Below are 16,739 nucleotides of genomic sequence, written 5' to 3' on the forward strand. Positions count from 1 at the left end.
TCGCTGCCTGAGAGTCTGTTTCACATCTACACACAAGAAGACGGAAAGAAAATCACATCCAGCTCATTCTAATAGAAAATAATGTCCACACAAGAGAGGACATGTTGTCAGTATGTGCACAAAGAACTGGATAATCTTTAAACATACAAACAAAATAAACTTCAGCGAAACAGGATGATTGTAAAGAACAGTTCAAGATATAAAACCAATGAAATGAGTTGCAAAAACAACACACACACACAAAAGTTACCTCTACTGCATGTGCACAAGAAATATGCACGTCCACGTGGTGTAAAACTTAATTATACTTTATTAACACAACATGTAAAAGTACATTTTAACAGTAAAACCAGAACTCACAAATTTTACACATTCATAAATATTAGTCCCCTTAAAAAAAACTAATAATAAAAATTCTAACAGCCTGGAAATGAAGAATAAATGAAAATGTATGTATGTTTACATCGACTGATTAATACTTCGTCAGTCATTAAAGGAGAAGTTCGGTTTGTAGATCTACTCACCCATGAAGGTTTGGAGTCACTTTTAGATCCACACGCGATCTGCGTATATCCACACAACGCAAGTGATTGGGGCATCCACAGTACAGCCTCTAAATAACCATTATCTGCCGCGGAACTCTTTATTTACTATGAATCTGCAGCACTAGTCCTCTGTGAGTCTCGCCAGCCTCGGAGCTAGCGTTAGCTTAGCGAACGCTAGCTCCGAGGCTGCTCGTTAGCCCGCTGAAGTTAGCTAGCCTTTAACCGGGTGAATACGCCCGAGCACCGGGACACAGCTGCTTTAAAAGAACACTGTACCGTGAAGCACCTGATGAGTGTTCGGCCATGTTGCGCAAAACTAGCAGCAGCTAACTCCGTGTGAACAAACACACCTGATCCGTCAGCTGCGCTGCGGCTGCACGCCTCGATGACGTCACCCCCCAGTGAAAGCCCAGGATGTAAACAAAGCAACTTGGACTCACAGAGGACTCGTGCTGCAGATTCATAGATACTCATCATAAATAAATAAAGAGAGTTCGGCAGATAATGCGTTACTTAGAGGCTGTGTTGTGGATGCCCCAATCACTTGTGTTGTGTGGATATACGCAGATCGCGTGTGGATCTAAAAGCGTCCGAAGTTCTCCAAGTGACTCCAAACCTTCATGGGTGAGCAGATCTACAAACCAGATGCTGGAAATAAGGACCAGGTTGAAAAAAACCCAACTTCTCCTTTAAGTTAATAAAATCTAAAGTTTTGTCCAAAACCAGAATATATTAAATTAATATAATGAGTAAAACCAACATATTTTCTATATTCCAGATGTGTAAAGTGAATTCTGGTACTTTTTCAATGAAAGTTACTTAAACAATTAAATGATTATTAAAAAAAAACAACAACAAAGAAACTGATCAGATACTCACGTTCTCATCCAACCGTCCCGACTGCATCCAGCTGCGAGGTCCCCGACGCTCACTGATGTTTTTAGGGCTAAAAACTAAACCAAATACATCTGGATGGAAATAAATAAATCCAGACAAAGTGTTTATGGAACCCACGTCTACGTCGTGTTCAGTTACGATGCATAACTCAAAAACAAACCACAGACAACAGAGTTTTACTGCAAGCATATTTTAATACAAAAACAGAACAAAAAATGTTTATATTTTAGTTTTTTGTTGAACTTTTACACAATTGACTCCTGTTAACCCCTCCCCCCCCCCCCCATGTTCTCATTTTCACACTCAGAGAAACTCAGCATCAAAAGGTGGCGGACTCTAACCCCCCCCCCCCATCAGAGAGACAATAAATAAATAAAAATCACCTTAAGATGTTTTTTTTTTCTTTCTTACTGTAATTTCATTAGTTTTCATGAACTTCGTCTCTCACACTGAGACAACACGGAGACACCTCGACCCGCCGTCGACGGGACATTTGAAAAAAGCCTAGAAGAAGAGACGCCGGGGGAGGGACGTGAGGGAGGAGAACCCGCCCATAGGTCCGCTCGGCCCAGGACTCCTGTCATTCATATCTGTAGTTCTCTCTACACATGAAGGGCAAACCCCTTTGGTCGTGGTCTGGGAATTATCGTCGTTAGCGAACAAGTAAAAATAACAGACAAGGCGTCCACTAGAGTCAGAGACCTAGTGATCGGTGCGACGTCACAATGACGTAGAAACACACACAAATAAGGTCGGAGCGGAGTGAATCTTTTCCTCGGTACAAAAATCATAAATTCTTTCACCATCGCTCTTTTCGCCGACGCCGATATGACATGAAACTGAAAAATAAATAGATTCTTCTCTCAAGCTAGAAAACAAAAATACAACTGGATTATAAATTAACCAGAAAACAACCAGGAGAAAAAGGACATTCGCAAATTAAAATGTTTGCATACAGCGACTCGAGTCAATGACCTCTCGTAGTTATTTAACAAAGACACACGTGACGCACATCCCTTAACGTGTGTGTGTGTGTGTGTGTGTGTGTGTGCAGCTGGGTTGCTAAGGGCAACGCAGTGTGGACATTAAGGTGGAACTGCAGAGGAAGAGACGACTAGTGCATGCTGGTAGTTGAAGTCCGTGAACACGGGTTAATGTGCTGTTAGATGAGTTTGTCTCCTTGGAAACAGTCCTTCTATTGCCAGTTTGTGATTTTTGCGTCAGATCGTTGCATCGACGTGCGACTGAACCACGCCGCCCTTCGCTGAGATGCACACACGGGTCCGGATTTAACGTTCCAGCGGTCGGGAGGAGTCAGCTCTGCGGTGTTTGAGTGTGCGATTGTTTGCCCTCAGCTGTAGCAGCACCGCCACCGTCATCACCACCGCCACCGATCCTCCGAGCCTGAGGTCGGCCCGGTGTGTGTTTCCCACCTCCTGAGCTCCCCACATGTGGTTTGCTTCCCATCTGCTGAGGTGACGCTTTTTCTCGCCAGAGGAAGCGACAGGGCGGTCGTTGCATATTTTCTTTTTTAACTCATCGCTGAGGCATCTGGCCCACAAGCCAAAATAATAACCCACAATTCTTCTCTTTTTTCCTGAAGGACATTTGAGCTCCTCTTTGTTTTCATAGCCGTGGCGGTGGTGGCGGCGGTGGTGGTGGCGGTGGTGTGTCCCGCTCCCTGCCCCGCCTCTGAGTTACAATGTGTGTATCTGTGTGTCAGTGTGGTGTAAAGCAGTTTAAAGACTTTCTGTGTCGCTCTGTATGAGCGGGATACAAGTGTGAAAGTAAGGCAGCATCACGTCATGTCAGTCGGTGTTCGATTCCACGCTGGTGGGGAAGTCATGGAAGAGGAAGCAGGAGACTGGAAGGCAAACTGGAGTCGCTTCTTAGAGGGAAAGTGGGTTTGGCCCCCACAGACTCTGGACTGAGACGTCAGACCAGAACCTTTTTCCTCTTGGTTCTTATTTTCAGACATGGTTCTCAGAACGGGGAAAGAAAGAGAAGAACGTCTCCTCCGTCTCCTCCTTTCTCCTGATGTCAGTCAAAGTGCAGAGATTCAAAACAAGCCCCACGGATGGATGTGGAAGAGCGGGTGAACCCAAGATGGCCGATGACAGCAGTCCACCCTCTGTGACGGGGGTGTAATCCAGTTTTTCTTTTCCCTGCTGTTATTTCTTTGCAGACCCCGGGGTCTTTGGGCTGGGGGTCTTCTTGGAGATGGTGGGGATCTTGGAGGGTTTGGCGCCGCTGCCGGGTCGTCTCGGGGTGTCTGAGGTGTCGGAGCAGACGGAGCGAGCGTCCTGGAGCTCGGATGCGTCCGAGGCATCACTGCCGCGCCGACTGCTGGCTCGGCTGCCCGCCCGGCTGCCGGCTCGGCTGGTCGGACCACTGGCGCCTCGCTTTGGATCTGAAACCATGAAGAGGAAGGAGGAGGAATCACTAACTTTTCTTCTAGCGCCACCAGCAGGTCAAAGTTTTCACACAAACCAGTGGAACATCTAAGTCTGAGTCTTGCGCCACCATGAGGCGAACATTGTGTATTGTTAGATAAATATCTTGACATCTATTAAATGGATTATCTTGAGATCTGGCGCCCCCTTCAGGATAAATAGTTGATTCATTAAGTTAGCCTAACCTTTCGCAAATTGTTGCTAGCGTAGCTGCAGATTACCTTCGATCCAAAAACATTTTATTTTTCTTTGACGGGACCAAACATATAAAGTATAAATGTGGTGTCTCACCGGATCGTCCTGGTTTGCAGCCGTGTGTCGTTCCTCCGTTCTCTCCGGTCAACGATCCGCGGCTCGAGTGGAAGGTCGGCCTCTTCAGTTTGGATCCCGACGCCGCCCCCTGCAGGAGCAACCGGGACACATCAGCTGAGGATGACTCCACAGTGGAGCCGAGCTTAACATTTACACTGTTGACACGGACACTATGGACACAACTTCAACATGGACACGGGACAAAGAAACAGACCTACACACAAATATTCAACACACAAATTAAAACTAAACACAAAGAGACATTTTAAATTAAATTCTGAATTCAGATTAGATCTGAATATCACATGAATTTAATCTACAACAAAAACTGCGGCTGCAACTTAAACATTTTCATTATTGATTAAATTGTTTATTAATAATATTGATTAATTATCGTTCAATTACAAATTAAAGCAGCAAATCCCACAATTAAAACTTCAAATATTTCACTTATGATTATTTAAGAATTACGAAAGAAGTAGGGAATTAATTTCTGTCGAACGAATCGATTAATCAAATAATTAATCTTACGCTACATTAAACAGCTGATAAAAGTGAAAAAAGAAAAGGTCTCTCAGTGTGATTTGCAGAATCTGTAAATAAATAAATAATTTAACTTTAATAATTTTTTCACCCTGAATTAAAACCTTCTTTCTTTAAAATGTCACATTGTGAAAAATTCAAACTTGAAACGTCCAGTTTCAAGGTTTTCACACACTATCAGCTAAAGTAAAACTTTACATGAGTTGGAGTTAGTGCATTAGCGCGTTCATTGGGGTGGGACGGAGGTGGGTGGGTGGGTGGGTGGGTGGGTGATTGGGTGGGTGGGTGATCGGGGTGAGTGTGTTACCTCGTGCCCAGGAGTGGTGTGGCCGAGACCCAGATCTGGGCAGCAGTGGCACTTGGTTGGCGTTGGAGTTTTACTGTGAGCCAGCCAGGGCTTGGCATAGTCACGCGAGTGAGTATGGGAGGACTGAAGGGAGGAAGGGAAGGGAGCAAGGAAGGAAGGAAGGAAGGAAGGAAGGAAGGAAGGGTGGAGGAGGAGAGCAAAGCAGCATAGGAGAGAAGCAGATGAAGGGAGGAGGAGGGAAGGAGGGGTTTGATAGCGAGGGAGTGCAGCGCAGTGTGTGTTTGTGTGAGAGCAGATGATTTTTTATTTGAACAGAAAACCCATCAATGCAGGAAGGACGTTTTGAAGCCGGGTTAGCAGGGTGGAGCGAGAGGAGCGAGAGGAACGAGAGGAAAGAAAGAAAAACACAAAGAAACAAAGAACAAAAAATAAAAATTCACAGTTAAGGATGTGGTGATATTTGACAACAACAGGAGGATGACAACAAGTGAACAATGTGAAACATAAAAACACACATTCACCCACACGCACTCACAGACACACACATACCGACAGTAAAGATTCACAACACAGATCTCTACACGATGTCTGAATCAGATCTGATGTCTGAAATCATCTCACCCTGGAGGACGCGGAGGCCGTCGGTGTGGCAGGGGTGGAGGGAGCAGAGGGGAGGGAGGCGCCGCTGTGGGAGGCAGAGGAGGAGGAGCGGGTGGGGGAGGCGTTTCTGGAGCCCGGCTTCGAGCGTCGTCCCCGGGAGCGGAAGGCGGCCAGGCCCTGAGACGCTCCTTCAGGAAGGATGAACTTCTCCCTCAGCTCCAGGTTGGTTCGCCCACGAGCTGGAGAGAGGACGAGAGAGAGAGAGAGGGGGAGAGAGAGGGAGAGACAAATTAGTTGTGTGTCAGCTCAAAGTTTTCCTCCAGCAGGGGGCGGCAGAGGCAGCGAGCAGCGTGAGGGAGAGAGTCAGTGCTTCCTTGGCTGCAGACATCAGTCCGTGCATGATTCATTTGAGAGTGCACGTGAGCGGAGCGGATGGAGGTTTAGGGTTCAGGAAGTTATAAGTGCACCTTGGTAGAGTCGTTTATTTTTTTTAAAGGGAGAGGTGAGTGTGAGTGGAAACACACCAACTCTGATACGCAACAAAAGTCAGCGAGTTGGAGAAACACAACCACAGCTGCAGAAAAATCTGTTCACTAACACTTCAGCTCGTTTCCCGGTTCAGAGAAAACTAATAAAAATGCTGATTGTGTCTTTAAAGGGGAAACTTTGCTTTTCTGCCGAGAGTCAGATGAGAAGTTTGATACCCGGCTCGGGCAGGCAGACATTTAGCTTAGCTTAGCATAAAGACTGGAACAGGGCAAAACCCAGGGGTGGATCCAGGGGGGGGGCACTGGCCCCAGAAGAGCCCCTGTCCTGTCAGTCATCTGAAAATATTTCTATAACTTTCTATACATTATAAAGATTATATTATATTCATATTTTATATCATAGTCTGCCTTGTTGAAGAAAACAATATTGTTGGATGTATAATTGACTTCTTCTCTGAAAGAAAGTGAAAAACTTTTCCCCTTTTTTTTTTGGACGGATTAAAATTATTATTGGGAATTTGAGGCCTGTACATTCTCGTCTTTATGCTAAGCTACGATGATTCGCTCCTGCCTGTGGCTTCATATCAAGATTTCAGAGGTATGGTATAAATCTTGTCATCTAATTCTCAACCAAACATCAAGCTAGAACAAAAAAAATCGTCCTTTAAGCAAAGACAAGTGTCTCCAGTTTTGTGAAAAACTCTTTTCACTGAGTGACGCACACACTTTAATTGCGTATCCGTTTTTAAATCCTCTGAGGTTCGGTGGGAGCAAAAGCACGGCCTCTCTTCTCTAGTTTTTCAACATGCTCTCCGGTTCATGTTCTCCTCTGGCTGTGAAGGAGCGGCTCAGCTCCGCAGCATGTATGTATATATAAATATATATATATATATACGTGGGTAGGGGGGTGGTGGGGGGGGGGTGTCATGCCTGGTTTATGCTCATCGGGAGAGATTCAGAATTTCTCCCTCCTCTAAAAGACACTCAGCAGCATTCTCGCACAGAAAGAAGTGCAGCAGCCCCAGCAGACAACAAGAAGCCGGGAGAAGCCAGCCACAGAGAGAGAGAGAGAGAGAGAGAGAGATGGAGGAGAAACAAGATGAAAGATATGCTGTAAAAACAGAGCAATAAGAAGAGAGAGAGCTGCAGCACAACTCCTCACAACCATCATCCTTTGCAACCAAACAGCGAGGCCAGTCAATTTAATGGGTGCACCCTGCAATTACGTCCCCCCTCAACGCCAGACAGTCAGGTGCACCCTGTAATTGTGTCTCCCACCAACCAGCCGTCGCATTTAAAGGAGCTGCGTTGGAAGCCAGCGTTATTAGAAACCCAGGCTGGCCACGCCCAGGTCTTACACACTCACTTTACTCAGATTCAGATTTAGAAGTTTTACAAATTCAGTTTTGGTTTGTTCTGAGCATCTTATTCAAACTTTATAATCTGACTTGTAAAAATGCGACTGTCTCATTTTCAGAATTGGAAATAAAAGTACGTATTGAGAAAAAAGAATAAAATAAAATATAAAAAAGACCAAGGGTTGGCCAGTTCCTGCTTTTATTGTGAGTGAAGGAAGCATGACGCAAACATGGCACGAGACAAGACTGACGTCAGTGCCTGTACACACAAACCTGACCACAGTTAGAAACTATACACACACACACACACACACATATATAGACACACAGAGGACAGCTGTGGTTAAGGATGGAGACTGACAGCTGGACGCGTGGATGGACGGATGAAGAGATGGAAGAATGGAGTGAGAGACAAAGACGAAGTGTAGATACCTCGGCAGCAGAAATAGCCAGGAGTGACTGTCACTAAGAGACACAAGAGACAACGTGAAAACCCTGCATGCTCATGGTGGAATGAAGAAAGTCTCACACACACACAGTTTCTGGCGTCGAACAATGCGAACAAATTTGTTAAAAATTCCTCCATCACACACACAAACACACACAGAGACCATGAACACACGCATACAGTCGACCTCTCAGGGTCCAGACGAGTGTGAGCGACCCCTGTAGCGTGTTTTTTTTTTTTTTAAAGAAAACGTGAACACGTCAAGAGCTTGCGTGAGCACGACAGCCAGGAGGGCGGGAGGTCAGGAGAGGGGGAGAGCAAGAACAGTGGGGGAGACATAACGTTAGTCAGGTGATCACAGTCAGCAAGGCACAGCGACACGGCCAGAAAAAAAACAGGAGGAAGAGTTAGAGGAAAGATGACGAGAGGAAAAAAAAAAAACAAGAAGAAGAGAGAAGAAGGACGTGAAAGAGAAACAGAGCAAAAACAAACAGGACGGAGGAGAGAGGACGAGTTAGAAGAGAGTGAGAGAGGAAGAGGAGAAATCCAACCTATACGAGATGAGATGGAGCTACTGGAGTCGGAGCGGAGAATCTTAAGTCCTGGATGTTGCACTGGAGAAAAGAGAAAAAGGAAGGGAGGGAAAAAGAGAAGGGAAGGAAGAGGAGAGAACTGAGGATCATGCAATACGACTGTTATACTTAAAGAGAAAGTGGAAAATAAAATAAGACAGGATAGAGACGGAGGAGAGGCCGTGAATATACAGAAATAAAACGTGAGATGATGAGATGATAAGTTCCTTCAGGACAACCAGAGATGTTTTGGGGGGAGGGTGTGTGGGAGATTTTGGGGGAAGAGAGATGGAGAGAGATGGAGAGAGAGAGAGAGAGAGAGAGAGAGAGAGAGAGAGAGACCGCTCGGAGGAGCCCGACAAACACACCGAGTGTAGACGTCACTGGAAAGAAACACTGGAGAGAGAGAGAGAGAAGTGAGACGGAGCAACAGGTTCCTGCTTCACCTGCTGACAGACAGACTTCCTCTCTGACTCCTGATCTGAGATCAGTGCAGGAGTCTCGTGGTGTGAAGTGAGACTGTGTGTTTGTGTGAGTTCAAGTCATCGTTGTGTGACGTCCTTAAAGATTGATTGTGTTTGTGAAGCACAGAGAGTTGAAGTATTGGTTTTATAGTTGTTTCTTTTCTCATGTTGTGTATGTAAAAAAAAAAAAGGAGTGAGACGGACGAGGTTGACGAGGTTATGATTATGTGTGTGTGTGTGTGTGTGTGTGTGTGTGTGCACATCACTCACCTCTGCACGGATCATTTTTGACCAGAAACTCATCCAGAGCCATCCAACCGCCTCCGACTCTCACCATCACCGTGCTGCGCAGAATCCTGACCAGACGCAGCTGCTGAGAGTCGCCAAACTGAAGAGAGACAAAAAAAAAAAACCCACAAAGACCAAAGAAGGAGCGAAGGAGTGAGAAAGAAATGAGAGGGAGAGAGAGAAAAGTAGAAGAGCAGGAACAAGGGAATCAGAAAAAAAGAGGACAAACTTAGTGAGTAAAATAGTCGTTGACATATTGACAGATGAGTTTCAAATCATTTGCAGAATCAAACCAATCAAACCAAATCTGAACGAACGACATTCTACTTCATGCAATGAGAGAAAAAAAAAAACATGCACTGACAATCCCAGTTATCCCAGCGGCTGAAACCTAAGCACGATCGTTTCACAGCAGAAAACCCTAACATCGCTACGTTCAAGTCTGTCAAAGCAGAAGTTCCAAAGCGATACCAGCGCAGAAGGAATTTTCTGAATCTCTCTCCAAGCAGCTTGATTTGCTCTCCAGCCTCAGTCCAAAGCACAAATCACCTCACCACTAATTACCACCTCAGCCATGTCCCTGTCGCCTGCTTCACAATGTGCAATTTGTCACTTTCAACACCCAACAAATCACAGCAGGAACACAAGTCAGACGGAGAAACCTGCTTCACGTTGCGAAGCCACGATGGAGCGCTTCTTCTCCTGTTGTTTTCTTTGAATAACTTCATTTATTACACGAACAACTTTTGTTTTTTTTTTTAAATGTGCGACGGCAGAAAGAGCAGCGCTCCATTTGGTGGTGAACCGCGAAGCAGATCTCTCGCATCCAGTCGCAGCAGCGGCAGTCACTTTACCTGGTTTCCGAGGAAGAACTACAATAAATCCGGCAGACACGGAGCAGAGGAGCACAAGGAGACAGAAACAGAGCAGGAGTGAAACAACATGTACTGGAGACAACCGGAGGTTTTCTAATGTGTGAGAGAATAAATCTTTACTTCGTGAACAAGATCTCGTAAAAACTTTGAAACTGTGTGTTTTTCTGTTATTGGAGAATTAGTGGCGTGAGAAGAAAGATGCAGTAGAGGTAAGTGTGTGGTTGTTATGACAACACGGTGTGATAATGTCGGTGTGACGCTTCAGGCTGATGAAGACGAGGTGACGACAGTGAGACTGAAGAAAGTGAAGCCAGACGCAGACACAGACAGATCAGCGTCCCCAGTGTCCTGTAGCTGGACGCTAGGATTCATTACCCAGTGGATAATGATGGACACACACACACACACAGACAGACAGACACACACACACACACACACACACACAGACAGACACACACAGTGTAGCTGTGGAAGTGATGGCCGATCCATTAGAAGCTGTTGAAAACTGTGTTTAACAGCTTCAGTAAAATAATGCACAGATACTCCGGCTGCTGGAGTTAAGGTTTTAAACAGGGTTTGTCTTTAGTAACTTGATTTTATTTTTTTCAGTCGACGAAACATAAACATGTAGTTTTCCCTCCCTCGTGGTTTTTTACGTTAATATTAGTAACTTCACCACGGAGGTTATGTTTTTGTTTCATCTATAGACTCTGGTTTGGACTCAGTTACCCAGCAGCTCAGTGAGTATCTACGCAGTCACATTCACACGCTGATGTTAATGTGTTGATGACAAAGACGACTCAGCTGAAAATCCTGGAGCTCTGTGAACATGTTATGAACATGTTGTGAACATGTTATGAACATGTTATGAACATGTTATTACTTGTTATGATACAGAAACATTAATAATCACAGGACGATGTTGTGATGTGAGATGGAAACATTCAAATGCTGTGAAGTTAAGTGGAAGTTGTTAATAAAGTGAAGACACAGTTAACTATAGATTATTAATAATAATAATATTAATAATAATAATGAGAGCCGGGTCAAACCGTGTTTACAAAGTTATGTTTAACAATAAAACTCAGAATCTAAATCTTCAACTTGATGAAAATGTTTCAAACATCTAAAGCTTCAGAACAGATCTGATGATGTCGACTTCAAATGTAATCGACTATTTGCAAAACCGTTTTTGACCCAAATCTGTTTAAAGTAAATATCATTTCAGATCAACAAACATTAACCGTCCTTTGCTAAAGTTAAATTACATTTTGATATCTATTCTCTATATTTAAACTCGAAAAGAGAACTGGACAAACGTACCCGGTATTTGTTTTCTCCGATCTGCTCCACCTGGAACCTCTTGGCACATTTACACTGAGCCACCTGACGAGTCACCTGCACGACCACAGACAAAATGTGTCAGTGAGCGCATCTCCTCATTCCACCGATCGAGCCTAACACTGTCGAGTTGTCTCATACCTCATCCTCGATCTTGTCCGCGTCAGTGGTCGGTCTGTACGCGTCTTTGTTGGGGTGAAGAGCAGCGACAAACTCGTAGTAGTCGATGTAACCGTCTCCATCTCTGTCGAAGATGTCGGCCACTGCGGTCATCTCCAGCTTACTGGTGGGAAACTCTGCACAGAAGCAAAACGAGAATCCAGAATAAGAAACAGAATAAACCCAGACATCGAAATAAACAACAAACCGACCAAACGATCCCTCATCACTCACTTGAGGCCAGGATCCCGTCGATAAACTCCTGCCGCGTGATCTTTCCATCTTGGTCCTTGTCGATGCGTCTGAAGAAATCCATGACGCGAGACTTCTTATGGTTCATCCAGCGCATGTACTTCTTCCTCCACACGTCGAAGTCAAAGTTGGCGAACTCCTTGAGCTGGAAATGATAAAAGTGGGATGTTTCATGTCAAAACACAAAACGCTAAATAAAATATACAGAAAGTCCAGATTGGTAAACTTAATTATAGGCTTTCACCCAGAATTCCACATGTTTTTTTTTAAAACTCTATTTTATTGTACGAATAACAAAAGTACCTCCTCCAGTCGGTCCAGTGCATCGTTGAGTTTGCGCTGACGGTCGAGAGCCAGCAGCCACACTTGCTGCCACCGGGCACAGAGCTGGTTGAGTCTGGGGTTTCCTCCTGAAAGCTGCATGGCTGCCTGCTGCTGCTGCTGCTGCTGCTGTTTGCCTGTAGAGGTTACAAGAGATTTAAAAAAGTGACGCTGAGTGAGTGAGTCATCTGTTTCCAACACACGAGCCCGTGTTGTTTAAAAGAAGCAGGGGATGATAATATTTGTACGACAAGAGGACAAACACGGGCTGACGTACGAGCTCCTCTCCTCTCCGACAGGCTGCTGTGAGGCTCCGCTGGTTTTCTTTTGTACGTCTTTGTCACTTTGTCCACGTCCGGCTGCTTCCTCGTCATCTCCTCCATGAACGTCTGAGAGCAACAAACATTCCCGTGATGTTGACGAACGGTACGAACGCAGTCTTTTAAAACGAATCTGAGGATTCATGAAAAAAAACCCACCTGATGCTCTGTGATGAGCGATTTGAGTTGTGCGATGTCCTGAGGAAGCGAGTCTGCGTCTCTCTGGACCAACGTGGTCTCGGCCCACTGTAGCCATGACAACAGCTCCTCCAGCAGGTTGGCGTTGTTCAGCACTTCGGTCAGAGCCGTCTCCAGCCGCTGCTCGTGCTGTTTAGCCCACGTCAGCACCTGGAGAGAGAAGTGAAGCGTTGATTACCGGAGGAAATCAATAATCTATTAGTTTTCAAACAAAGAGGGACAGGAAACAGAATTCTCCCCCCCCTCACCTCCTCAAAACGCGCCCTGATGATGGTGATCCAGTGTTTGATGGTGGTGATGGAGTCTGGGTGACACAGAGTCAGGATGGACTCTCCCATGCCAGCAGCCTTGTTGACGTCCCCCCTCTTCTCCTCCACGGTGCCCATGAAGTCACGATGGGTGTGCAGCAACGCCTGCAGAGTCTCCGCCTCCTCCGGAAGGACGCCGCGGAAACGAAGCGTCTGCTCCGCCTCTGAGAGCCACTCCAGGAGCACCTGCACCGCCGTACGGAACTCCTCCGCCTGATGGAGGAGAAGAAGAAGAAGAGAGGGACACGTGTGTTATTGGATGATGACTGAATGTTGAGGTTTCAACTTTGACACCGCAGCTTCTTCTCTGACCTGTTTGAGCGCCAGCTGGAGGCGGGTCTGCTTGGTGACTGACAGGGCACACACTGTATCCCAGCGGTTGCTCAGCTCCTGCAGCTGAACTTTGACCCAGGCCGTGTCATCGCGACCCGTCTCTATCAGATCCCGAGCCGAACGCCTCAGAGCCTGAATGTTGCCAGTTCTCTTCCCCAGCTCTTTCTGGAAACTCTGGAGGTCGAGACATTGGACAGCGTTATGAGGAGCGCTGCAGGAGGCGGTTCACGATCAGCTCTGTTTAGTGCACACACCTTATGTGAGTCCATGAGGTTGGACACGAGATCCAGGTCTCCGTGGACGGGCTGATCTTCAGCCAGCTGAGGTTCGACTCGGTACAGCCAGTCAACAAGAGCCTGGAGAGCCTCCGCAAACTGACCTGAGAACAGCAGGGCTTCCTCCAGCTTGTGTTGTCTGGATGGAGCAGAGACGAGGGAAGATTAATTATCGTGTGATGCTCGTTCAGAGCTTTAATGAGCGAGGGGATCTTCTTTACCTCTCCACGCTCTTTCCGCAGACGGTGTCCCACTTGTCTCGCACCTCTCCCACCAGGTGATCCAGTCTCTGGGTGTCTGCAGGCAGCTGAGCCTTGTCCCTCATGGCCTTCCCAGACCTCACTGTGGTGTCGTAGACTGGCTGCTTTGAGCCCAGAGCTTTCTGAAACTCCTGTGTGTGTGTACGCAAAGGAAACCGATTTTAGAAAAACAGAAAAACCTTTTTGTAAATATCTATACACCCGAACAACAGTACCTTGTGTTTGGTCAGTTGTATTTTGATCTTGTCCGGCTCGTTGGAGATCTCCAGCTCTGAGTCCAGTCTTTTCTCAGCTTCTTCCAGCCAGTCAGTCAGCTTCCTCCACGCCTCGTGGAACTAAAGAAAGTTTTACAAAGTCACATTAACCCCATTCACACACACACACACACACATCTCTTCCCTGTCTGTGAAACTATCTGTTTCATACCTGTTTGGCTCGTTTGCGGGCCTCATCCAGGTGTCGGCCGCGGTCCAGTGACCTCTGCACCAGCTTGTCCCAGCGCGCCTGGACGCTGAGCAGCAGGTTTTTGATGAGCACCACATCCTGCTTCAGGCTGGCGAAGCGAAGCTGAGAGCCGGCTTTCTCCAGGGCCAGGACCTGCTCTCTGTGGGTGTTCACCTCGTTCACAAATACCTGGACGCACACGAGAGACGTGGAGAATGGGTCCCGGGGCAGTAAATACATATGAACACCAGCTGCGAGTGAGCGAGAGAGAGAAGTAAATACTGACTACTTCCTGGATTATACTGAGAATCTACCTTGTGCTCATCGATCTGGAAGAGGACAGTGTCCAGGATGAGGCTCGGGGGCTGTGCCATGTTCAGGGTCTGCTCAGCCTGGGTCAGCCAGTTGATGGTGTCCTGCAAGGACGTCTGGAAACCTGTTGCCAAGGAAACAGCCTCCTCCAGTTTTCCCTGTCAAACAAAATCCAGTTAAGTTCAAAATCGACCGACAATAAAAACGCCAGAACAGAAAAGAACGGATTTGGAAAGAGGAAAACAAGAAGAGGTGTCAGTCTCACCCTGCGGTCCTCCATCTTGGTGTTGAGGCTGCCCCACTTGTTCTGCAGCATGGCCAGGTTCTGCTGGGTCTGGGTGGTACCGGGTCCTGCGTCCTCTCCTCCTCGGGCCAGCAGCATAGACTCCCCCTGATCCAGCAGACGATGGTACTGGTCCCCTCGCTGAGTCAGCTGAGCCTGAAGCTCCTGGAGACAGAAGAGACGGGTCGGTGCGTGTCAGTGGGGAACAATAGTCGCCATTAAACTTTCATAGTCACCATATGTCAAGTGTCTCCGTTCAAACAGATGAGCGTGTGCAAGCTAATACTCCGCTCTACGAGAGCTTTCCTCAAACTTTGCTCGTAAAAACTTTTATGTGCTCTTAAAAGCTGTTAATGACGTTTTAAAATACGTTGTCTGGACACTTAATCAGCTGTTTACAGTCGGCAGCTTTACAGAAGTTTGTGATTAATGACAGGAACCATTTAACTCGTGATTCTTACACATTATAACTGGTGAAAACGTTTCCCTCCCTGCATGTGTATCGTGCGTCTCTCCGTGTCTATTGTTCCTGACACTGTGTGCAGAGGTGTAATGTGATGCTCTGGTACCATGTGTTGCTGGAGCTGCTCCCTGGACGTCTCGGGCAGACCGCCTGTTGGTTTGGCGGCAGACAGCTGGCTCTCCGTCCTCCTCAGCCACTGGAGGAACTCCTCCAACTCACCGTGGAAACCTTCAGCCTGCGGGAGAAGAAGATAAGAATTAACTCTTAGCCGCACCCTTAATATTCACTAAAATAGCTTGTGATCGGATTCCTATTCTTATCTTTTATTTAATAATGCAGTTAAAACATCTTTTAATCATACATATCACCTTTGCTTTAGTTTTGCCATTGTCCATTTGTTTGTTTGTTTCAGGATTCAGCAAAAACTACCGCATGTACATTTTATTTTTTTAACTCCGTGGAAGGATTGGACATGGGCCAAGAAAGACCTCAACATTTTGACGTGAAACTGGACAAAGGGTGAATATTGTAAAATCACTTTAACACTGGGAGAGTACCTGCTGCAGCGCGGCCTCCAGTAGTTTCTGCCGCTCCTGTGTCTTGAGCAGGAGGCTCTCCCAGCTCTGGTTGAGCTTTTCCAGCTGATCCCTCAGGTGACTGGCCTCATCGCCGGGCGAGGACTCCAGCAGCTCAGTGGCAGCGCAGGTCACGTTCTCCACCGTGGCGTGATGGGACAGCACATCATTACGCAAAACCTGGGACAGAGAGGAGGGAGGAGGACGTTTATTACGAGTAGTAGATTATACGCAGGAGCAAAGCTGAAGAGAAGATTTGGGAGGTTAAAATAAGTTGATTGCGAAAATCCCCTTTTAAAGAACCAGCCTTAAAATAAAACATGATCAAGAAGAATAAGAGTTGGGGAAAAAAAAAAAACAGAGAAGCCTCAGTTTTTCCAGTTTGTATTTAGAATCTAGACGTACGTGGTGTTTGGCCAGCTCGATCTCGATGGCCTTGGGGTCAGAGCTGACTGGTCGCTGTGTGTCCAGGGTGGTGTGTGTGTGGCTCAGCCAGGCCTGCAGCTCAGACAGGGCGTGCTGGAACTGACCCAGAGCCAGCAGGGCAGCCTCCAGCTTGTGCTGTGGTGGGAAAAAGACAGAAGAGTGGGATTAAAAATAGGAGCTCGAATATTTTGCCTGTAATGAGAAGCAGCTGTCAGATACACGCAGTCCTGCAGAACACCAACAGAGATAATGGCTCAGTGAAAGTCTCAGTGTGTTTCTCAGAGGAGGAGGAGGGGGGGGGGGGACTTGGTTTCATTAC

General features: G+C 46.5%; 1 protein-coding gene across 32 annotated transcripts in view; it reads right to left on the bottom strand.

Annotated features, from left to right (window-relative positions):
* Positions 1-1,616: 1,616 nt before the first annotated feature.
* macf1a (microtubule actin crosslinking factor 1a) overlaps positions 1,617-16,739 on the bottom strand; it is a 165,944-nt gene continuing 150,821 nt past the window's right edge. For 15 of the 32 annotated variants that reach the window (XM_069516033.1, XM_069516031.1, XM_069516039.1 and 12 more), the window contains 25 exons: positions 16,400-16,555; positions 15,977-16,174; positions 15,526-15,654; positions 14,939-15,121; positions 14,676-14,831; positions 14,344-14,550; positions 14,133-14,252; positions 13,879-14,048; positions 13,637-13,796; positions 13,362-13,556; positions 12,990-13,262; positions 12,703-12,891; positions 12,501-12,612; positions 12,206-12,360; positions 11,885-12,047; positions 11,633-11,787; positions 11,474-11,548; positions 10,130-10,147; positions 9,258-9,375; positions 8,503-8,565; positions 7,936-7,968; positions 5,679-5,896; positions 5,058-5,180; positions 4,187-4,295; positions 1,617-3,852 (listed from right to left, as the gene is read on the bottom strand). In XM_069516033.1, the coding sequence (XP_069372134.1) occupies positions 3,614-3,852; positions 4,187-4,295; positions 5,058-5,180; positions 5,679-5,896; positions 7,936-7,968; positions 8,503-8,565; positions 9,258-9,375; positions 10,130-10,147; positions 11,474-11,548; positions 11,633-11,787; positions 11,885-12,047; positions 12,206-12,360; positions 12,501-12,612; positions 12,703-12,891; positions 12,990-13,262; positions 13,362-13,556; positions 13,637-13,796; positions 13,879-14,048; positions 14,133-14,252; positions 14,344-14,550; positions 14,676-14,831; positions 14,939-15,121; positions 15,526-15,654; positions 15,977-16,174; positions 16,400-16,555 (3,717 nt within the window). In that variant the 3' untranslated portion in view covers positions 1,617-3,613. The remainder of the gene's footprint in view (positions 3,853-4,186; positions 4,296-5,057; positions 5,181-5,678; positions 5,897-7,935; positions 7,969-8,502; positions 8,566-9,257; positions 9,376-10,129; positions 10,148-11,473; positions 11,549-11,632; positions 11,788-11,884; positions 12,048-12,205; positions 12,361-12,500; positions 12,613-12,702; positions 12,892-12,989; positions 13,263-13,361; positions 13,557-13,636; positions 13,797-13,878; positions 14,049-14,132; positions 14,253-14,343; positions 14,551-14,675; positions 14,832-14,938; positions 15,122-15,525; positions 15,655-15,976; positions 16,175-16,399; positions 16,556-16,739) is intronic. The other 17 variants (XM_069516048.1, XM_069516045.1, XM_069516020.1 and 14 more) reach the window with 12 other exon arrangements.

This window comes from Paralichthys olivaceus, chromosome 20, assembly GCF_024713975.1.
Source record: "Paralichthys olivaceus isolate ysfri-2021 chromosome 20, ASM2471397v2, whole genome shotgun sequence".
NCBI lineage: Eukaryota > Metazoa > Chordata > Actinopteri > Pleuronectiformes > Paralichthyidae > Paralichthys > Paralichthys olivaceus.